The following is a 24416-nucleotide window of genomic DNA, read 5'->3' as shown; positions in this document are numbered from 1 at the left end:
ATTGTTAATCTTCTGAGGCGTTCCATTTCATTCCCTTGGTATTCAATGTATAAGTGATTTTCAATTAAATACTTCTTTTTAGCTACTTTCAAACAAATATTGATCGATTGGTTGAGTACCTTCCTCTGCCTTAAGGATAGCTGAGAATATAAACAAAGAGAATCAAAGAGCTCATTTCCCTTGTCAGTAACCCAGGGCCTCTTTTACAGAGCTTTATGCAGAGTAGACACTGAGCATCATTTTTTTTTTTTTCTGATGGACAAGTTACATATTAGTAGACATTTAAAGACATTTTTGAAGCATAAAAATATCAGGTCATCTGCTGGCTCCTTAAGTATCCTGTGATCAGGACAATATTGTACATCACGATGGAAGTTAGAGTGTTGGTAATATTTCTGAAGCAAATTAGAATGATGCGTGTAAAAATACAATTACAAAGAATGAGCTTTGGAAGCTACCTTTCCTCTGTGATTATGTTGAAAGCATGCAGTGTCCTAAAAAAAAAAAAAGAAAAATTTGCAGTTAACATTAATTCATTAACAAGCAGGGATCAAACAACTACCCTCTTTATCCTTCTTAATTTCAAAGCCCTAACATGTATTGTTGGAAGCTACCAACTTCCTTCACTCCGACCTTTCTAAGTGTGTTTCTTGATGGCCTGCAGGCTCCGGTCAGCCTGGGACCACACACTAGTATATGCAAAAGTATTTTTTTAATGGAAATACTTACCTAGCTCTTCTCAGTGACCCAACAGCTTGAGCAATAACTTTTATATTCATTGGAGACTCTGCTCCTGGGACCATCCTCTGAAGCATTCACAGTTCACGTCCAGCTGCACAGAATACTGAGGAATGATAAATGTGCTTTGAGCACTCCATCTTCAGCCCCTCTGGAAGACTTCAGTCTTGTTTTCTGGTAATCTAGGAGCCTTAGGGACCTCGGAAATTGGCACACTCCATGAAAGTCCAGCCTTTCCTTCTAATTCTGATTGAAGTTAGAATTATCACTGACTAGAGGGATTCATCCAGAGCAGGTTCTTAATCAAAATTAAAACAGTTAATTAGAAAATCTACTCGTACTTCTCCAGGGAATAGCTTTATTTTCAAACTATTTTCAGATACTAAATGCAAGAACACAGATGCCGGAAAATAGAGTGCACTATTTACTTGCTACATTACCAAGCAATATTTCAGGGAGTATGTTACAGGCAAAAAATATCTTTGCTTTTGGAGTCAACGCTTGAAAACCCTTTTGATCACTGCATTTGCATTCTTATGTTCATATTTAACAGGGAGAACCTGGTGCGATGGGGTTGCCAGGACTGGAAGGATTTCCAGGCATAAAGGTAAGTACAAGGTTAGAAATGTGTTGTAATGAAACATTCAAAACTGTTTATTAAGGGAAAGGGTAGAGCTCAGTGGTAGAGCCCACGCTTAGCATGCATGAAGTCCTGGGTTCAATCCCCAGTACCTCCATTAAAAATGAATAAATAAACCTAATTACCTCCCCCCTCCAAAAAGAAACCCAAAAATTTAAAAGAAAATGTTTATTAAGAGCCTACAACTGCATCAGGGATTATTTATGTTTGGGGATACAGGAGGGAACGAAATAGACAAAAATCTTTGTCTTCATGGAAATTACGTTCCATGAAGGGAATACAGAAACTAAATGCACAAATAACTACATAATATTGCTGCTAAGTGCTGTGAAAAGAAACAAACGGTAGTTCAGATTCAGGGGATCAGGAGTGTCAAAGGGGAGGGTGGTGGCTTTCAGTCAGGGGTTCTGAAAAAGCAAGAACTGAGCAAAGACTTGAAAAAGGTGGAGGGCAGTTAGCCAACGCCCCCCCCGCCCCAAGCCACAAGGAAGAATGTTCCAGGCAGAATGAGCAGGTTCTGGAGATTTTAATGTAGAGCAAGGTGATGAGAGGTAACTGTAGTATATTGTGTGCCTGAAATTTGCTGTGTCCTCACCACACACACACAAAATGGTACCCTGCGTGAGGTGAGGGGGAAGTGAATTTGCCTGATTGTGGTGATCATTTCATAATGTTTGTGTATATCAAATAATCAAGTGTACATTTAATGTGTATCCAATGATAATTAATAAAAAAAATTATGTTCAAAAAAACCCAAATCATCAAGTGCCACACCTTAAATATATACAACTAAAAAAGTGAAAATAAAAGAAGAAGAAGGAGAAACAGCAGGTGTAAATGCCCTGAGACAGGCGTATTCCTGGTACATCCAAGGAGACCTAGGGAGTGAGTGAAGGGGCTGTGGTAGGAGATGACGTTGGAGGGGGATGGAGGTAAGGGGCAGCCCTATTCCATCTCCGGTCCCTCCATTAAATAAATAAATAGATAAACCTAATTACCTTCCCCCAAACAAAAAACAAACAAACAAAAAAAGAGAGGGAGAGAGAGGATCAAGGACTGAGCCCTGAGCCCTCCAACATTAGGAGATCAGGAAGAAAAGGAGGAATGAGCAAGGAAGATGGAGGTGAAGTGACCAGGGAACGAAGAGGAAATGTTAGTGTCCTGAAAATCAAGTGAAGGTCAAGTATTAAGGAGAAAGAGAGATCATCCGTCTCAAATATTGTAGATGGGTCAAGTAGAGTGGTCGAGTATTGACTGTTGGAGTTAGCAATCTAGAATTCATGCATCACCAGAGAAATTGTTACTATTTGTTGGTAGGAGCAACGGCTGGACTTGAATGGGCTTGGGAGAGAATGAGAAAAAGAAGATTCAGAGACAGCAAATACAGTCTATACAAAATTCAAGGAGTTTGGGGGCAAAGGAAAGCAAAGAAATGGACCAGTAGCTGCTGGAGGAAGTAGAACAAGGTTTGATAAAATGGATTTTAAATAGAAATACCAGACTGTTCTCTGCTAAAGGAATGATCTAGTAGAAAGGGGAGAAGGGAGAGTTGCTGGAAAGATATCCTTAAATAGCTAAGAAGGAAGGGGACCTATTGCTTAAATGCAGGGTTTGGCTTCATAGAGAAGCCCGGACAGTTCATCTGTGGTGACAGGTGGGAAAACAGAGCGTAGGGTACAGATGCTGGTATGTGGAAACATGAACTGGTTGGAGTCTCTAGGAGTTCTTTTCTGATTCCTTCAATTTTCTCAAAGATGGAGGGATCAAGGTCATCATCTGAGAGTGCAGTAGGGAGGAGAGGTTGGAAATTTAAGGAGAAGGTCTAAGAGAGAAGGCGAGTCCAGGGACCACGCAGTGTGATGGCTGAGCAGAACTCCCTTGAGGTGCATGGACATGAACCCAAATAAGACCAGCCGGTGAGATTATGTGTGCTTCCACACCCAGCTACAGACCCTCAGGTAAAGGCACAGGACAGGAGTGGAGTTAAATTTTAACAAGACTCCCTTTTTCTTTTAATTGAAGTACAGGTTCCAGTTTTGACGTGTGAGTACCAAAAGCAAGAATGAGGCCAGTAAGCCAACAGCACACACAAGGGAGTGATTATAACATGGAATTTAAACTAGATAAGCGAGGGGGAGGGGCCATCTAGGGAATGAAGGACAATGAAAAATGTGTACCACGGATGGAAGTCTTGGTATCATCAAAAGTTTGGGGGATCCATGGGATTCAAGGGAGTGACAGAGAATAATGGAAGATGGTGGTCCGAGGTTGCAATGCATGAATGGAGGTTATGGAGGGGACGGACTTATTGTTATTGACAAGCTCAGCTGTCACTATGGAAACGAGAGGCCAGATCATTAGATGAGAGTGGTTCAAAGAGCTGTGAGAGAGACGTGATTGTTGGAAGGACCATCTTATCAGAGAGGAGCCCCCTTAAGGTTAATCTTTATTGGTTACGCAAATACTGAATGAAATTGAATGAAAAGCTCCAGTATATTCATTTCAAGGGCAAAACTCCTGTAATTTAAAAGGAGCAGAGCGAAACCAGCAAGGATTACCTGTTTCTCACCCGTTTTTCTATTAGTTCTTTTTTATTCTTTTCTTTTTGATGGCAGCTTTGCTTTATTAAAAATACTACTTCTATCCTATATGGTGGGGACTTTATCCTAGTTGGTCCTTGCCTTTCATTTTTGTGTTTAGTCTTATTGCATATGTAAATACAACTTTTATGTAGTCAAATCTAAAACTATTTTCCTTTTTGATTTCTTGTTTGGCTCTTATGCACTAAATGACTTTCATTTTCATGCTCAATCAAAATCAGATCATCTGACTTGTGTTTCCTCCTAGTTCTTATTAATTCATATTATTTTATTTTTATATAATCTATGTGGAATTTATATAGAGTTTAATGTAAAGAGGAGTCAAACTCTTTTCAAAGAAATTATTCAATTATTAGCACTATTTGTTGAATAATACAGCTCTTTCTTTACTAAAATCCTGTTATAATTGTTGGCCTGTGTTGGAGGTTTCTGTTATATTGCATTGATATACTGCTTAATTTTAGGCCAATATTCCATTTTTTCAAATATTGTAACTTTATTGTATGTTGAAATACTGTATTGCTAACTATTATTCCTCTTTTATTTTTTTCCTTTTACCTTCAAATATATTTATTATCCTGGGTGAATTTTAATATCATTTGATCAAGCTGCAATTTGTAAAAATCGCATTAAATTTATAAATTAGTTTGGGTAGCAGTGACACCTTTACGACATGGTCTTATCCTCCAAGAACAAAACATCTCTCTCCATTTAATCAAGTCTTCTTTTATGTCCCTGAGTGAACTTACGAAGTTTTTTAATGTAGGTTCTGCTCAACCAAAATTGCCATTTTATTAGCCCATATATAATCATAAGTATTTTTCGCCTTGTCAGCTTTATCTAAAATACCACATTGCCTTTGGAAAAAAAGAGGTGAGTCACTCTCCTGGTCAGAGCAGTTCCAGGGATCTTCTTATTGGCCTAATGAGGAGAAACCACAAATTCTCTCATTCTAAATACATTTATTCTAACCCTCCATCCAATGAAGCAAGTATAGGGACCGCTGTTTAGGAGACATTCCGTGTGCTACCTCTTTTAAGAATTGGTAATGAATTGCTTTTGAATATATGGAATAAAAATACTGACTCAAAAATATTGACTCACTTTTACCTGTAGGGGTGTGTGGGTTCTATCTTTTAAAAATAAGTCGCAGAAATGATGACGTGAATGCTTGTTTACATTAAGGCTGTTATTTGCTTTGGTTTATGAAAAAGGAGAGAGAGAGCTTCAGTCGGTTCCACCGGCTGCGATACTCATTTTGTTATTTTCTCCCCTGTGCTCGAGCCCCATACCACCTGCTATTGATCACGCTTATAGGCTCCAAACAAAAGCTTTACCAAATCCAGATTGTCCTTTGAGCATGACTTTGTATCGGTGGAGATCTGACAGATATCATTATAAGTGGTGCATCTCTTCCAGGGAGACCGAGGCCCAGCAGGTCCCCCAGGGATGGCCGGGATATCGGTGAGTCCACATCATCTCGTACTGTTTTCTAGGTACCATCAGCAGGGCTGGACGTACACGGTGACTCCTGGAGCCTCCAGTTAAAAACGACCGTCTGTCCCCCTCCCACCTTGAGAATGCTCCTTTATTTTCATCTTTTTTAAAGTTCTACCTTTCTTTTTTTCTTCCCAACTCACTTTCCTATGGGTACAGGGAGCCTCGTCACCTGTGACGATACATGAACATAGCACAGCTCTGAGAAGCATGTTTCACTTCTCTCTTCTTGTCCTATTTCAAGTTTTCTCGAGCCTCCAAAGTTCCCATCCTCAGGCGCGTGCTGCCGGTGCTTCGTATTCAGCTGCAGCCTGCCTGATTTTCCCTCAGCCTGGTGTTATTAACAGAGCTTTATCGCTGCTAATATTTCCTCGTAAACTAGCCCGTCCTTCCTCTTCATCATTTTTTTTGCTCTCTGGTGTCAAATGTTTTCAGCTCATCAAGGTCTTTTCAGAGGAATAGGAAGTGATCCAGGAAAGGTTAAAATCATTTCTCTGAGCCCTGGAGACTACTCTAATCTTCATTCACGATGCTCTAATTAAAATTTTGTGGTCATGCTTTATGAATAAGAGCCCATTTTTATTCTCGTGCTAGGTGCCCCCCCCCCCAGGGTGGGCCAGGGTAGGAAAGTCAGTGGAAACCAGGTGCTGGAATCACAGGAACCTGAGGAAGATAGGAAAGGGCCCCACCATCTCCACCGACCACCAGCCATTGACCTCCACTGACACCACCCAGAGCCTGGGACCACCACCCACCAAACCCTCAGCCCTCAAAGGGCCAGTAGCCACTCTGCTTCCTTCTACTTAGTTGCTAAATCTAATAGCAAAAAGTAAAAATCCATCCACACTCTATAGAAAATCATCCTGTTTAGGTGATAACATCCCCTTCATTTGCTGTTTTAGGTCAAGTTCAATATTAGTTTGACTGCAAAAGTAACATGAAAATATTTGCTTTAGGGAGCACTGCAGAATCTTTTACACAAGAAAGGATTCTTCTTGAAATCCAGCTCACACTTAAACCCTTCCACCCCACCCTCCGTCACTACCATTCCTACCAACCTATTTGCAACTCTATTTGTAGAATTGCCCTGAGTCCCCTTACAACCTGCCTCCCTTAGAGTCACACCCTGTTTTTGTTTCCACACAGTATAATGAAGCTAAATGCCCTCGCTGTATCCCCCAGGTGTGCTTATCAATTACTTCCAACTGTCACCCTAAATTAAGTCTACCTTCAAAAAAAAAGAATACTAGCCACCGTTGAAAGTATTTAAAAGATAAGTGACCAGCTCAAAAGGCAATCTACAGGAAGAATTCCAAGGATATTTTTGAAGGAGGCAGCATGATGGAAATAAGGCCAGCTTGCCACTTGTTTGGACGTCTGAGATCAAATACATTTACCCGAACTGCAGTTTTCATATCTCTTCATTAAGGAGATTAACTGACAATTACAGAAGTAGGGAAGCAGTGAAAAAAAAAATGCACACTGCGAGTATACAACTGGGTAGTTAAAACTACAACTTTATTTTTTATAACTGGACCTTACTGTGGCTCAGAAAATGAAATAATTCAAAGATTCTGGAAGGAGTACTGATGGTTACACAACAGTTAGTGTACTTAAGGCCACTGAATTGTACTCTTAGAAATGGTTAAAATGGTAGTCTTGTGTCATGTATCTTTTACTACAATAAAAGAAGAATTTTATGGGGATGCTCTGGTTGAAGGAGAGATGTGCTCACCTATTCAGCAGATCGCAGGCCTCTGCTGAGACCCAAGGGGCCCAGTCTTGCTCTTCCTGGAACAGACCAGGCCTTCCTCGTCTGCTCGGGCCCGTCCAGGGACTTCAGGGCCCTTCCTCCCATCCCCCAGCTCCCAGGACAACACACAGACACAAAGGGGGGCAGCTACACGTGCCCGTTGAGGGTGTGGCTCGGGGCAGTGTGCTCTCCCCAGGTCCCCTGAGTTCCCTGCTGGCACTTCCAGCCTTTGGGATTACTGCTGCCTGCTAACAACCCCACAGTCGCTTTGTCTCAGATCTCGGGGTCCCAAGCACTCTGCACCCCTGAGTCTGCACCCAGACCCTCTGGGACACTGGCTTTGTCAGCTTTAACCCTCCCCCATCTCAGGTCCCTGGGATTTCAGGAGCTCCTGCTGCACACACAGGCATCCCTGAGGAGACGGGGATGCCATCTCAGGCCTCGTGCCTGCCTCCCTTCACCCCCCAAGCCTGAGCCCACCTGCCAGCTCCCAACATTCTAAACAGCAGGTGGGGGAAAAGGTCCTTCCTCTTGATCCCCTTCCAACCTATTGGGATTTCTGTGGTCTCAGCCCCACACATACATCCCCAACCACACAAAGCTCAAAGGACAGGAGGTGTCTCCTTCTCAAAGATGCTGTCCTTGAGCCTGGTCCCCACTGCCCATCTCTGCTGGACCATCTTCTTCTCTTGTCCCCCTCCATGGTCTCTATGCCACCTGCCCTCTGTCACTGGTCCTCCAGGCCATGGTGTGCTAGAACAAACCAACCTTGTCCTCTCCTTTTCAACAAAACATGGCTTTTCAAATCAAACATGCCTTTTCTTTTTAAATCTTACTATGAACTTAAAAACCTCCCTGTGAAACTCAAAGTCTAGGAAAGACCTCTTTGGTCCTCCGTGCCCTCCTTCCCCCTAAAGTAAAGAAGACCCACCAAACAGGCACGAGGGAAATTTCCAGACACGAGGATAAGTGAGTTTAATGTTTTCAAATTAGTGTCACCCTCCCTGCCATACACCCACATGTGCATTGAGAGGCTGCACATTGGCCTGTACCTCAGAGGCCGCAGAGCAGGAGCGTGGGACCCCCAGACCACGTCGGGTAGGAATGCCATGTTAGTGTACGGTCACACCTGCAGCACAAGAAACTCACGGGTGGGGGAGGGAAGCGCGGGGCATTGTTCAGTAATTTGGTTCCTAATATTTCTCCTTGATTTGATTTCCCAGGGAAAACCTGGAGCCCCAGGGCCTCCAGGAATTCCAGGAGAACCGGTGAGTCGTCCTTTCTTTACTTAACGATTGTACTTGTGTTGCACTGCTTGCCATTTTAAAGCTTTTCTTGGCTGCTAATGTTTGTCTGTGGACCTACCTGCAGGGGGAAAGAGGGCCTGTTGGAGACGTAGGTTTCCCTGGACCCGAAGGACCCGAAGGAAAGCCCGTAAGTCCTTTTCAGTCCTTAAAATTTGCCAGTTTAAGAAAAGTTCTAAGCATCGGCCACTTTACCGATCTCTGAAAATCTGAGGTTTGAGTGTGGAGTTTTCAATGAAGTAAGGGCAGGTTCTGCAAATGGCTTTTGGTGGAGGTGGAGGGGGTGGGGGGAGGGTGTGGCTCCTACCGAGTGTCTCAGCTCCCTGTGAGCATCTCTGTGTCTGGAACCACAGTGAGAACAGTGAGGTCGTTTAAGTGTCAGGAAATTGGACTCATTATTTCCTTGGTCTGATGTTCTCAATGGAGTTAGAAAAGAAAGTGGCCTGTCATGTCCTGAAATATGTAGACTCACAGATAAAACACCTGTGTTCAGCTAAGGACTCAAGTAGAAGCTATTTTCTCAGATTCCCTCCTTTATCTATGGGCCTCGTTCTTACACTTTCATGAATCACTGCTGCCAGATACATCATCCCGTCCTGTCCTAGAAGCGCTCTTGGCTACTGAGATGGAATCTTGATGCAACATACAGCAATGGTTCCTACTAAATCAGTTCCATTCAATGTATATTCATTCATCTCTTCCCTGTTGTTTGCTAAGGATGTGCTGGGCCCTGAGAGATGACATATAAAGAGGAATAAGACATACCCCACTCTCTGGTGTACCCTTCATAGTGGGTGCTGCTCCCTTTGCTTGTTTCTCTGTGGTGATGTGTGTGGGAAGGGGGTACCTCTGGGAGAAGGGGGTGCTGAAGCAGTGCAGAGTTCAGGAGCTGCTCAGTTATCTGTGAAACCTCAAGGGCGGTGCCGCCCCTGGCCACCATCTTCCCAGAAAAGGCAACATGAAAATACAGGAAACGTAAGCCATTTCGAGTCAGGAAGATCTGGGTTTGAGCTATAACTCAAAGGGTTTGTGAGTCACTTAAGTAACGTGACGTATGGTGAGATGTCTGGTGCCTGTCCTAGAAGATGCCCATCAGTGTTAGTTTCATCCCCTGCCTCCTCCTTTCCCCTCTTTTACCAACCCCCTATTCCCAACCCCTGTCAGCCACTCCTAAATGCTTGCCATCAGGGTCCCAGGGAATTATGCAAAAGGCAACTTGTTCATTCAACAAACATTTCTTGAGCACCTAGTCCATTCTAGGCGCTGCTCTGGGTGCCTACAACTCATCGGATTTACATTCTAGTATTGGGACACAGGTAGCGGACAAATAAATACACACACAATTTCAGGTGGAAGACGAACTAAGCAGAGTGCAGCCCTAGCGTGGCATTTAACAGGACAGTCAGAAAGGCCTGCCATTTGGGCAAAACCTGCATGACCAGGGAGATCAAGCCATGGGGGGAGGCAGGGCTGGGGGGACACTGTTTCAGGAAAAAGGAATGGCTAGGGGAGCCCAAGGTGTCCAAGGAAGAGCAGAAGCCATGAAGTCCAGAGTGAGCTAAGCTAAAGGAGGGCGGGGAAGATAAGGAGAAGGAGGTGGGCAGTGGCCAGACCACGAGGAACTCCTAAGCCAGGAATAGAGTTTGGGTTGCATTTGAAGAATGATGGAGACCCATTGGAGCAGTGGGGAAGGAAATGGTTGAACTGCATTTTTTTTTTTTTTTTGAGTATGGTCAGTTTGCAATGTTGTGTTAATTTCTGGGGCACAACATAGTGATTCAGTTGAATATATAAATAAATAAATACATATATATTATATATATATATATATATAATATATATATATATATATTCCTTTCCATATTCTTTTTCATTACAGGTTATTGCAAGATATTGAATATGATTCCCTGTGCTATGCAGTAGGACTTTGTTGTCATCTGTTTTGTATACAGTAGTGTGTATCTGCAAATCCCAAACTCTAATTAGGCTGCATTTTAAAGGGCCCCTCTGACTGCTGTGTGGACAGCTGACTGTAGGGAGTGGATTGGAAGCAAGCAGAGGGGAGCACTGCCCTAATCCCCGTGAGACGTCCTGACAGTGGGAGCGGGGAGATGTGAGGAGGAGGGGATTTAGGATGTGCATCGAAGGGAGTGCCAACCAGACTTCCTGATGGCCCAGATGTGGAGTCGGAGGAGGAGACAGATCAAAACAGGGGTGTAGGGTCAGAGCCACTGTGTCAGGGCGGTGTGTTGGGTGAGATGGGGAGGTTTGGGAGAAAAAACCAAGAGTTTTCTGTATTAAAATGTTCATCCTGACGCACTGCTAGGCATCCAAGTGGAATGCTAAGTAAGCAGCGGATACATGCATTGGGAATCCATGGGGAGGCCAGGACGGGAGACACCGATTTGGGTGTTTCAACCTGCGCCCGGACGAAATGGAGTCACCGCGAGCTGGGAAGAGAAAAGTGCACTTGAACTGTCAGGAGAGGATCCGGCCAGGCTGAGACGGTGTAGGTGAAGAAAATCTGGCAAAAGAGGTTTCCTGGGTGTCAAGGGAGCTACGTGTGTTTTTAAGAGAGGAGAGATCTACATACAGATAAGTCGCAGGGGAGCTGACAGTTGTCCGCTGGCTTTGGGAATGCGGAGGTCATCAGTGGGAGAGATCACAGCATGCCAGCATCTTGATGGGAATGATCCAGTGGACAGGGGATGTTCTGAAGATACGAGAGTGGACGTTGAGTAAGGAGAGAAGACCGACAAGGCCCTAACAAGGAACAGGGCAGAGCATCCTTCTTCACAGGAGGGAGGGGCGGGGCAGGCGTCGGAGTACAAACCCACACGGGTGGGTGGACCTGGTGGAGGAGTTTGTCATCTCCTGTTATTTTCTCAGTGAAAGAAGTGAAGTCATTTGTTGACCATGAGGAGCAGGGTGGTGATGCTGGAGGTCTGACAAGACAGGAAAATATGTGAAAGAGTACTTTTGAAAAGAAGGAGTCAGATCAGGAAATGTGGAAGGGTGGCCCAGTGATGCAGAAGGGCTGCCTGCGAGATGCTCTTATACATGTAGATGAGAACAGGTGAGCAAGGGTACCTGTTCCTCAGCTAGTCAGCTGCTCCGATGCAGGTGGACAGTGGACAGGACATTGGTTACACCTGCTGGGTTAGAAAGGAGCATAGGGTTCTCCCAGATAAGTGAGATGAGGGGGAGAAAGGTAAATGCATTTAGGCTTTTCTAAAAATTTCTGAAAGCAGGGCCCCTTTCCCATCCCACTGCCATGGAAAGCCAGTTAGTAACACCTTCATGGAGAAAAGAGAACACACATGATAGTCTTTGACGATTGACAAGGGACAAAAAAAAATTGTAGGTTTATTTATTTTCTTATACTACTACCAAAAACACGAATTACATTTTTACACTGGATTTATCCTCTTTTATTCAAGTGACGTAGTTGTTTCTTTCACACACTCCCTTTAACCAGCTTGATCTCTTTGCGTGTGTTTATGGATGTCATAGACCCTTGGAACCCGACACTTCAGGCAACACAATCTGAGTTAGAGTGCTGTAGATAATTCCAAGGATGTCCCCGGGAGTGTGGGGGTCTGGGGTTGGGCTCTCAGCTGCGACAGGTGTCAGTGTCATTGGGAGCTGTGACCACATGCACTTGTCCGCAGTTCCAGCCTTGCTGACTCCACTCCAGCACAGTAAATGTCTTCTGGGCTTCTCAGAGAAGCGGGTCCTCCCAGTTGCCTGCTGGCTAAGAAACCATCGTCCCCACCTTGAGCTCCCTCTTCAGATCCTATCTCAGAAACACACCTGCTGTTGGGCTCTCGGTTTTTGACTGGACCCCAGCCTTCTCCCATCTCCCCGCCACTGGCTTTCCCAGGCTTATAGATCTGCAAGCAGAGCTGGACTTTATCCCCACCTTCAGAACTGCCTCAGAAAGTTCTGGAAACTTCCAGTTTACTCATTAAAAAACCACTAATACTCTCAGAAAACATGATTACAGATTTCTCACTGTCCTTTCATGCTTGCCAACTGAGAAACAACAATCGTGCTCTGGCTGATGGTTTATTTCATTGTAGGGTCAGGTTCTGACCTTGCTATGAAATTTCTCAAGAAGCAGCAGAGACCACTTACTGAGAATGACTCTCTTTGGTAGAAAAACTGTTAGAAGGGAGAAGGAAATGCCAGAGACGGGCCACCCAGCACCAGGGGGAGCCGCCCTGTTGCTCAGAATGTACCTAATGGAATAAGCAGGGGAAATAACCCTGTTGACTATTTACAGTAAGCTGGGCATTTTCTATTATTTCACCAAATCCTCCATTTTAAGGCCATTATTTTATCCTCACTTTGTAAGTTAAGGAGCTGACGCTATTAAGGTTAAGTCAATTGCCTGAAGGAAATGGAACTTGTCAGTGACAGAATCAGAATTTAAACTCAGGGCTGAGTCTGTCTGTTTTGTTTTCCATTTCACTGCTCTGCCTCACCAACATCTCAGTGGGAATATGATAAAGTCCTTGAAACTTTACCCTTGTGCTGTGTTTAGCTATGTCTGGTAACACCGAATTTGAAACATTGATCATGTTTTGTCTTACAGGGAATAAATGGAAAAGATGGATTACCAGGTGCACAGGTATGGAAAACACCATTGAACATTAGTGTCCTAATGCAAAACTGCACCCCAGATTACCTGCCAGAATTCCTGATCAAGCAGATTGATGAGAAATCTTGGTAAGCAGTGATTTTTAGTGCTGATCTGTGTTTTCCAGGGCATCATGGGTAAACCTGGAGAGAGAGGCCCCAAAGGAGAACGGGTATGTATATTACTATTGTGCGTGTTACATTTTTTGATTTTTTATTGACATACAGTCGGTTTACAATGTGTCAATTTCTGGTGTATTTCATATATATTTCAGTCATACATATACATACATATACTTCTTTTCATATTCTTTTTCATTATAGGTTACTACAAGATATTGAATATAGTTCCCTGTGCTCTACAGTATAAACTTGTTGTTTATCTGTTTTATATACAGTAGTTAGTATCTGCAAATCTTGAACTCCCAGTTTATCCCTTCCCACCCTCTTCCCCTCCCCAGTAACCATCAGTTTGTTTTCTGTGTCTGTGAGTCTGTTTCTGTTTTGTAAATAAGTTCATTTGTGCCATTTTTTTAGATTCCACATATACGTGATATCACATGATATTTTCCTTTCTCTCTCTGACTTATTTCACTTAGTATGGTGATCTCCAGGTCCATCCATGGTGCTGCACATGGCATTTGTTCATTCTTTTTTGTGGCTGAGTAGTATATATGTGCACCACAACTTCTTTATCCAGTCGTCTGTTGATGGACATTTCATTTGCTTCCATCTGTGGGTCATTGTAAACGGTACTGCTGTGTGTTCTCCATGGGCAGTCTACCCAGGCAATAGAAATAAAAGCAAAAAGAAACAAATGGGACCTAATTAAACTTACAAGCTTTTGCACAGCAGAGATCCTTCTTTATTATTATTTTTTTTTCCTTAACAGGGTGATCAGGGAATTCCAGGAGACAGAGGCCCACAAGGTGAACGAGGGAAGCCAGGCCTTCAAGGCATGAAGGGGGCCATAGGTCCTGTGGGGCCCCCAGGAAACAAGGGCTCCGTGGGACCCCCCGGGCACCAAGGCCCTCCGGGCCACCCAGGCCTGCCCGGCTCTCCGGTAAGTGGTACCGAGAGCTCCGGGACCTCCTGGCTGGGATTGACCATGTGTCCCTCTTCAATGAAAGCAGTCGTAAACCTTTCAAAATAAATAAAATGAACCTAACTGGTCTCCACAAGGGCAGCAAGTTATACCCAGCATCCTCTGCTAAGTGTCACTAAACGTTCCCTCATTAGACCCTCGCAACGACTCTGGGACGATCCCACGCTTACAAACGCAGAAACGAGGGTTGTCCTGCCCATGGTCACTGTTATTTAGTGGGGTTGATGCAGATCTGACCGACCCCAAAGCCATGCTCTTAAATACTCTCTATAATGTCTTCTTACAAGACACAGAAAACACGTGTTTCTATTTCATGTTCAAACTCCATCCTGGTGAATATCAGAACAACACATCTGCCCTGAGTGGTGCTTTGAAGTGGAAACTGGGTCGACAGAGAGTGGTTACGGAAGCCCATGTGTTTATGACTAGAGATGGGGCCGAATTGGGCATTCTCACAGTAGTCTTTATTTTTACCCACCCTTCTACGCGCACCTTGAATAACGCCTGTGTACTGAACTCTCAGTGCTGCGTCAGTAACTGGTATCAGATGCGTTAATTCACTTGTCTCATACACAGTGAAAACAAAATACTGAAATAGGGCATCCTTTTTTTTTTTTTTTTTTTTTTTTGATGGAGGGACTGGGGATTGAACCCAGTACCTCATGAATTCTAAGCATGGCACTCTACCACTGAGCTCTATCCTCCCCCCAAAGTAGGACATTCTTGGAACTATTCTGTTCCACACAAGTCATCACTTCAAGAGCCCATCAGGTTGTCTTTAATGCCACACAATATACTCTCAAATAGTAATCACCAAATACAAAGGAACAAAATACTTTGAGATCCTAACCATTGTGAAAAATAATAGCTCCCTTTTTAAAATATCAGGTACTATAGTAAAACATTACTATAGTAAATGCTAGATCCTTTGTCAAATTCATGTCAATTTACTTGTCAAGGGAGTAAAAATTCAACTGACATCATTTGTCTACTTCCCGTTACCAGATCCCATAACATTTTCTATTAAGTGAAAAAAAAAATGCTTAATACAAATATGCCTGCCATGTGTAAATTACAAAATAAACTTGACTATGAGATGAAATTTACCACGTTTTATCCATGAATAAAACATTTTAAAGAATAATTCAGCGTACCTGGAGTCCTCTTCCAGGTTTTCTTCCTTTAAAGATACACAGTAAAGTCAGTGATACTGACTTCACCAGTGTCCAGGGATTAGACAGAAGTTAAAATGTGTCGGGAGTGACACCATCATAACACTGGTTTAAATTCTGTAACTTCAGATAATGAAGTAGTGGAAAGTGTCTTTCCTAATTGTATGAAATCATGTCCGTCCATTTAGTAGGAAACACGGTCATACGCTGGTTGTGGTCTCAGCCCACAGCTTTCAAAGTCATTATGCGCTTCTTCCCAGCGTTGGATCAAAACAAAAGATATTTATTGTCTCGTAGAGCCATTTGCCAAAAGTATTTTGCTTGATCAGTGGATCTCAACAGGTTTTGAGTAGACACACCAACCCAATATTTCTGTTCTGTATTCTCATGCTAGGTACTATATTAACAGACTTTTTTTTTTTTCCTTTTTCTTTAGGCTGATGTGGTTTCATTTGAAGAAATAAAGAAGTACATTAATCAAGAGGTTCTGAGGATTTTTGAAGGTTAGATTTGCTTAATAAACATTTCTAAATTTTCCACTGGTTCCTCCCTCCCACCCGCTGTAGAGAATAGAATTCCTCCTGCAACGTCTCAAAAAGTAGTTGGACAACAGTCATCCTTAGGAGGTGACCGGTGCTGTGATGCAGCAGCTCTGGTCAAAACTGCTTCCTCAAACTCAGTTAAACGTGCCTCCCTGTAACTGCGTCTCCTCATTCGGGAGCCTGGAGACCTCAGGGAGCATCTGCATCTTTATTTTTTCTTAAATTCAGACATTTCTCTTTTTTCCCCATTTTTTTAAATTGAAGTTTAGTTGCTTTACAATGTTGTATTAGTTTCAGGTGTACAGCATAGTGATTCAGTTATATGTATATATTCTTTTTTAGGTAAAGAATATATTTGTCTTAAAATCCACTCTACATTTCTTCCTCTATTACGTGATTTTGCCAAATGATTTGCTAAAATCAAGATCATGCCCTTCAACCATGAGCCAAATAAAATGAGAATCATTTGTCTTCAGACAATAAACCCACAGCAACTCATGCTTCCTGCTTCCTTGGCAAAGCATCCTTTCTTTGCTGAACTAAAAACACATGGTTGAATTTTGCAAGGAATTTGATTACAAGTTCCTCAGGTTCATCTTAAGCCTTTCTACTGCTAATACGGAGTTAGCTACTCTCCAGGAAGCCCTGATTATTTTAAACAATAATTAGTATTAGAGACCAAAATCTCAGTGCTTAAGAGCCCATTACCTTACTTCACATGAGCACTGGAGATAGAGCAGCACAGGGACTTTTAACTGCTTCAGTGACAACATAGAAAAAAAACATTTTTCCAATGGTTATGAATTCATGCTGTTCATTTCACTCCACCTTGACCTCTAATAAGTATCTTTACCTTGCTCTGACATGATAGTGTATTAATGCAGTCATCCAGTCTTTTTGAGCTACTGGTTTTCTCTTTGTCATTTTAATGTTGCCCTTACATTTAAGTCTCCTTTCTCTCTTTCTATTTTTTTTTTTTTTTGACTCTTGAATCAAGCATCACGAAGTTGGCTCTAAATGTTTGCAATCCAAACATTCCCCTCAACAAGCATCCCTTGAGCATCAGCAGTCTGAAAAAGAAAGACACTGTAAGCTCTTAGGGAAACACGGAAATATATAGATGCAGAGGCAAGGACTGGCTAATTTGCAGGACTCAGTGCAAAATGAAAATGGAAGTGCCCTGGTTCAAAAATTATTAGGAATTATAAGACAGGCGCAACAGAACGTCAGACCAAGCACAGGGCCCTTCTGAGCCTGGGGGCTCCATGACTGCACAGGCAGGGTGTCTGTGAAGCCAGCCCCCAGGCACAGGAGCCTGGACACCTCAGGGAGCATCTGCATCCTTATTTTTTGTTAAATTCAGACATTTCTCTTTTTCCCCATTTTTTAAATTGAAGTTTAGTTGATTTACAATGTTGTATTAGTTTTGGGTGTACAGCACATGATTTAGTTATACATATATATTCTTTTTCATTATAGGCCATTATAAGGTATTGAACCGAGTTCCCTGTGCTACACAGTAGGACCTTGGTGTTTATCTGTTCTATACATAGTACTTTGTATCTGCCAGCCCCACACTGGGGTTTGGGATTAGCATCTGCGTCTTTAGTAGCCCACAACTGTGAAAAGGGAAATCCAGCAAATTCATGTTTCTGGATTGCAATCTAAAATTCTCCTTTACTCTTCAGCTCTTTTTTTGAAAAAATGGAGGTACAGGAGATCGAACCCAGGACCTCATGTGTACTGGGCACGCACTCTACCACCGAGCTACACCCACCTCCTCAGACACATTTAACGTTGAACTTCAATTTCTTACAAGAATTTAGATAACATATAGTAAATAGTTCAGTAGTTAATTAGTCTAACTTTTTAAAGGCTGGTTAATAAGGTCAGAAAATATACTCAAGCACTCTCAGAAAAATATGATGTGTGGAGATGTGGGAGGTATTTGTGTTCCAAGTCCAGTGGACACTGGATGAAGGTGGGGACCCTGAGGGCCTGTGATGGAAGAGACAGGCCACCTCTGCCTGAGGAGGCTCCGTGCCAGCCCAGCCCAGGCCACTCCGAGGTGACTCCTGAAGGAGGGAGGGCGAAGGGGGTGGGCTGCTCGCCATCTGTGAGTGGTCGGTATCTTCAGAAGCTAACAGATGTCTTGGCTTCAAGACATGGTTCTAAAGGGGCCCCAAAGGAAATTTTTCCCTCAGACTTCCAGACTCCGAGACTCCAGCTGTAATACCCCCTCTTTTAATCTCTGTTGCCACAAGTATAGAAAACTCTTCTTTTCAACAAAATTATAGCTGGAACCAAGAATTTAGTTCTTCTTTTTTTTCTTAATAGAGGTACTGGGGATTGAACCCAGCACCTCGTGTGTGCCCAGCAGGCGCACTACCACTGAGCTATACCCACCAGTCCCCGCAAGAACTTAGTTCCTTAGCACTTGAATTTGCCCAAAATTATTTCAATTCAGTCCATTTAATCTTCCACTTCGAAGTCACCTTTTCCAGTGGCTTCTAAACACCATTTATAAAAGAGAAAAAAGAAATCCTCCATTTTCACAAATCATAGCGCTCCAAGGTCACAGACTGCCTTTTCAGAAAGCTTTAAAAGCAAAGATTAATTTTCACATGTTAAAACAGTTACCAGTAAAGTGCTACAGTTAAGCAGCATCCATTCTACCCCTCTCTTGCTTAGCCATTTCACGAGAGAGCTTCACAGCCAGTCCTCATCTCTACTCCACTCAGCCCCGCACGTCTACAGCCTCGGCAGAGTGTCTCCCTGTTCAGCAAGCCAGGGACTGTCAGTGGGGCTCAGGGGTGGGGGGTCCTGCTCCCTCACATCATCATTCCAGATATCCAGACAGTAGTAAAACCCTAGACCAAGGACCTAAACCTCAGGCTCTCCTCGTGGAGTTTCCCAGCTCCCTTTGAGGTGACTCCAACCCCCACAGATCTCACATTTTGGACTGTCCCCCAGGCCATCAAGCCTTCTTTCAACATTCTGATGCCCCATCCCAAACCCAACCATGGTGGAAGCAGGTGGTTCTCCACCAATCCCAACTCTAGGTTTCCGGTTTCATCACAATGCACAGACCCTCAATTTAAAATTAGGTTAAATTCCTGATTGGATTGGCCAGGAGGGCAGATCCTTTTGCACACAAGGTGGCCACACAGAGAAGGGACGGATGTTATGTGTCCAAGCTTAGCTTCCTTTCATTTTATGAGGGCTTTGCAGCTGTCAGGGACATTGCCCATACGAATGAGACTCTTGCCAGATCTGAGAAGCTTAATTCTTCGCTCTGACGCCACCCTATTGTATTTGGGGATTTACATCACCCTGCAGGAAGAATTCACCAACCTAGGCAGGTATGTGGACAAACATCTGGCTCTCTTGGCTCTTAAGACAAACTTGAAAGCAACAAAGTCACACCTGCCACTGTGGAAAGAAAGGAAGGTTAGACCTGTGTCCCCGGACAATGTTTCTGCCGTCCAGATTTCCAGTGTCCAGGAAAGCCCCTTTCCCTAGGCTTCCTCCATTTTTCATTCATCATTTCATCCACAAATATGTGAATGTGTATGAATATGTATTATCCTGTTCACTTTTTCTTTTATGTGTTTACATTTTATTTTTAAACTTCCAGACTATAAAATTGACTTTTTCCCTTTCATGTCTGTTTCTATGAATGTTAACACATGCATATGTTTGTACAACAATGGCCACATTCAGGGTATAGGACAGTCCTATGCATCACTGAGGGAAACTTCCCCCGACTCTATTTCACAGTCTCGTCTCCCCATCCCCACTCCTGGGCAGCCACTGATCTGTTCTCTGTCACCAGTCGTTTTGTCTTTTTGAGAATGTCACCTGCATGAAATCAGATGGAGTGTAACCTTTCGAGGATGAATTCTCATGCAGCATGATGCTTTGTTTTTACTGAAGTCTAGTCAGTTTACAGTGTTGTGTCAATTTCTGGTGTACACCAGCATCATATTTCAGTCATACATATACATGCATATATCCCTTTCCATATTCTTTTTCATTATGGATATAGAAGATAGTGAATATAGTTCCTTGTGCTATACAGTAGAAACTTGTTGTTTATCCTGTCCTCTTGTTTCAAGACTGCAACATCTCCTCCTGCAGATATTAATTTATATATGCATTTGTATATACATATTTGCACACACATCATCTTATAGATACATATAATTGGAGATATAGTCTTAAAAAATATTTTCCACATTATAGAAATCAAGAAATCATCTCTATTTCTTCCAGGCTGCTTCTCTGTCTTTGTTTGGGTCTATCATTCAGCGTATAGGGCTTCCTCAGTGCCCATAAATAATCCTTGGTTGTCTGCTCATACAAAAGCATGGGTTCTAAAACACTGATGGAAAGTTAGGAGTGGACAGTGGACTTGTCAACCATGAGCCTTACTGTAGGGTAGTCTAGCTTTTCTTTTTTTAAACTTAGGAACCCTCAACTTCGCAGTCTTTAAGTCTTCCCTCTTATTTCAGTCAGACTCCCCAAAGGGAACACTTGTGTTTCCTGCCTGGCTTCCAGCATGTGGGGAGTGAAGAAGGAAGACTGGGCTGGCACCACAGACCAAGAGTGGCCACAGCTATTTCTTGCCCAGGGATTCATTCGGGAAGTCTGAGTCTTAATGCAGTCTGGGGTCTCCAGTGCAGAGATGATCTGTTTACCTATTTATGATAATAAAAAAAAAAAATCCCAACCTTTTGCTGAGACTGGGGAGGGACAACCACCCAGCTGACAGAGTAGAGAAAAAGATTTCTAAGACCATTTCTTCAACCAACCTCCCTAATCCTAGTTCTCCTCCGTCACCCTCACTTCCAGGTGTAACTTGTGTGGCTCCCTCCTGAACCTTTTAAGGATTTGGCTTCTCAGCTTCTGGATGTAAAGATTTGGTTTTCTTGAGCCTGCTAAGTCATCCATCTCTCCACCATCTGGTTCTCAGCTTCCAAAGTTTTATGGTGTCTCCTTTCATATGCTCCCATTCTTGGGGTTTTATGCCTTTGTTTGTTTTTTTTTTTTTTTTAATTGAAGTATAGTCAGTTACAATGTGTCCATTTCTGGTGTACAGCACAATGTTTCAGTCATACATATACATACATATATTTGTTTCCATATTCTTTTTCATTATAGGTTACTGCAGTATATTGAATGTAGTTCCCTGTGCTATCATTTGTTTTTTATCTATTTTATATATAGTAGTTAGTATTTGTACATCTCGAAGGGATAAATTGGGTTCTATGCCCTTGAAAATAGCTTACTGTTATTTCGTGGGGATTCAGGAAAGAGTTAAAACAGATACATGTGTTCAATCTACCATCTTTATTTTACTCATGATAACATTTCAAAGCAACATGCTTATGAAGGTGGCTAAGGATTGGGCTGGAGTTAAACATAGCAGTAACAACCCTTAAGTCACAATGAACCACAAAATGAATATGAAGCCACCAAATGATGCTGTGGAATTAATGGTGAAAATGAAATTAGAAAATAATTTTTAAGATATGAAAGGAAATTACTCTTCTGATATTTTTGCCCATTAGGAAGTAACTGTATCTAAACTTGGTTTCCATATTTGAGAGTTGTATGGAAACCAAAAATAGACTCACAAATAATGAAAATAAACGGTGGTTACTGGGTGGCGGGGGGCGGAAGCAAGGAGAGGGATTAGGATTTGGGATTAACAGAGACAAATTACTGTATATAGAATAGATAAACAACAAGGACCTGCTGTATAGCACAGGGAACTATATTCAATTTCTTGTAATGATCCATAATGGAAAAGAAACTGAAAATATATGTGTGTGTGTTTGCTACCGGGAAGAGGGGAACAAAAGTTACCTCGGTTCTTAGTCACCCGAAAAAAAATGAATTTTTAGTAAGAGACAGAAAGCATAATATAAACAGAAGATTTTATTAGTAAAGTAAAAAGGTAGTAAAATATGGTACACTGCTGAGGACTGGGGGCGGGCCAACCCAAGAGAGGAAAAAACGGTGCAGCTCCTTTGTTTCTTTTGTCTTCTGTCCTGGCTTAGGCAGGGTTTTGTGATTGATTGATTTGCAGCTCAGTTCCTTGTGCTCAGGCACACCCATCCCTTTTGCGCATGTTCTTACCCATGATGCACACAGAGAAACCTGTGGGAGGGGGCTCAAACTGCAATGTTAATTACATTGTAATGAGCATTGGGTCAGGTTAAGCCGGCTCCTCCTCTCTACCACACAGCCACAGCAGCATTGGGGCTGGCTTCTTTGCTGGCCCTCATTTAGAGAAAGTGAAAGTTTTTGGAGCCCCTTATCCTGAGTGCAGATGTACTGTTATTTTCTGGGTTGCTCCTTCCTCCTCCTCTCCCCATGCCCAGTGCTCATTTCTATCTGACTGCCTAACCTATGTATGTATCTATATGTATAACAGTCTCTTTGCTGTACACCTGAAACTAACATTGTAAATTGACTACACTTCAATAAAAAATAATTTTTTAAAAGGGGAAAAAAAAGATTATGGAGAAGCCCTGGAAGAGTGGAACCAAAAGGTGATTTACGAAACAGATTTACCAAGGCTATGAGGAAAAGTTATTTAACCTGAAGCCTAAGCGGTAACCATACGATCAAGTATAGGACTGATTTCCCAAGAGAAATGCTCATTAACTACCCTCTGTTTCCACAATGGGCTAACAAAAGAAAATAAGTTGAAGCTGTACCAAGAAAATGGGTGATCGAACATTTGAATGGGCAATAGGAGAAAAAGAGAGATTTCTCTCTTTGAAAATATTTACACATTCTACCTGTGAAAAAGAAGGTAGACATAGGCCAGATGACATCTGAATGCCCCTTCCTTCTCCGTATCATGTACTTTCCCATCACATTAATATTAATGTCTGCATTATGTTAATGAGCCCTTTCTCCAAGGAAGGCAAGCCATTGGTCTCATTTGTTACGACTGCTATGGGTTTGCCTGGACAGACAGAATATGTGTGTTTGGTCTATGCAAGCTCCTGCCTGAACTCTTCAATTTCCTGCCTCATTAGAAAGCACAGCCAAAAAACAGTTTAATGGACCAAAGATCCCTGAAAACAGAGGAAAAGCAATTAAGAATACAGGTCTTTACAATTTATTTAGTGGCTCAGAAACTTACTATTTTAAATTATGGACCATGGAGTAGGATTCAGAGGAAGTAATCACCCTTATGCTAAATAACTATTTCTGAGTGTATCTTAAAGCTAAATAATTTACAGCCAGAAGTCATTATTTAAAGGAATTTTCTGTTTTACTAAAAATATTTAAAAGCACCCAAAGCAAATTACTTATAAATTCAACCCATGTGTTAGAGAGGACAAATTAGTACTGTGAATATTTATGTTTAGACATTGAAGGTATTCAAAGGAATAGGTCCCGAATTAAGGGAAAATGTACTGAAATATATATCTATCTTTTAAGTGAAAAATAGCAAATAATATGCAGTTTCAAACTGTCATTGGATTCAATTGGATTCAACTGATCATTGGATTTCATATTTGTTTATAAAACACCCAGTTTACAATGTAATATAATAAAGATATACTTCTATTCAATGTGATGATTTGCAGAAGTATATATATTAATTGCAAATTTGTTTTATCTGTTGTTACTGGAAACAAATGTATTAACATCAGCCAAGCCTGTCCCAGGTGAATAGTCAGATGGCAAGTTTTGCAGGAAAGCCAGCGACTTAATGTCATTGTTAGGGATGACTCGTCAGATCCTCATTGGTCACCATCATCGCTGTCAATCAACCCACACCAGAGATTCTGGTCCTGTAGGTGTAGTAATTTTTCTGCTCTGCTTGCTTTGTGATTTGAGGGTGTGAGTATAGGGTGATTGCTCTTTTGGCAATTCCAGCTACTGCTCCACATTTGTTGGGGCTTTTCCCTTAATAATTTTATTTGAAAAGAATTTTTGTTTTATTTCTTAAATAATATATGGGACTACATTTTTAAGCAAAATTTTTATTGAAAGCCCATTGCAAAACAGGTTTTAGTCAGGAATAATTTACTCTCTATCAAAAATTTGTAAAACATACGTATCTGAGTGAAATGTGTCTTTGAAGTTCAACTAAATAAACTAAACTGAGTGAAAAAAAAAAAAAAAACTGGAGAAGATTGAGATAACCCTACAGGGTCTGCATGATTTGGCTTTCGTATTTTCTAACTGGCAGCCAGACTCTACAATGTTACTGTCATTTAGTCCTTATTTGCAAAATAAACACAATTTCATCAGTAGAACATTTTTCTGGAAGATTTATCTGCCCCAAACCTATGCTGATTTTTTCACATCAACTCTAGCTGTATCTTTGAAAAATTAGTTTTGCAAATGAAAACATTTGAATTTGCTTTTTACAGAAAGTATGTGAAAAGAAAA

General features: G+C 42.1%; 1 protein-coding gene across 1 annotated transcript in view; it reads left to right on the top strand.

Moving 5' to 3' along the window:
* The window catches only part of COL19A1 (collagen type XIX alpha 1 chain), a 323156-nt gene that overhangs the window by 273896 nt on the left and 24844 nt on the right, over nt 1–24416 (top strand). The window contains 8 exon segments of the mRNA XM_032484458.1: nt 1292–1345; nt 5398–5442; nt 8452–8496; nt 8600–8662; nt 13130–13165; nt 13302–13346; nt 14066–14236; nt 15887–15953. Coding sequence (XP_032340349.1) covers nt 1292–1345; nt 5398–5442; nt 8452–8496; nt 8600–8662; nt 13130–13165; nt 13302–13346; nt 14066–14236; nt 15887–15953 — 526 coding nt within the window.

Source organism: Camelus ferus, chromosome 8 (genome assembly GCF_009834535.1).
Source record: "Camelus ferus isolate YT-003-E chromosome 8, BCGSAC_Cfer_1.0, whole genome shotgun sequence".
Taxonomy (NCBI): domain Eukaryota; kingdom Metazoa; phylum Chordata; class Mammalia; order Artiodactyla; family Camelidae; genus Camelus; species Camelus ferus.
This window is presented reverse-complemented; position numbering and strand designations above follow the sequence as displayed.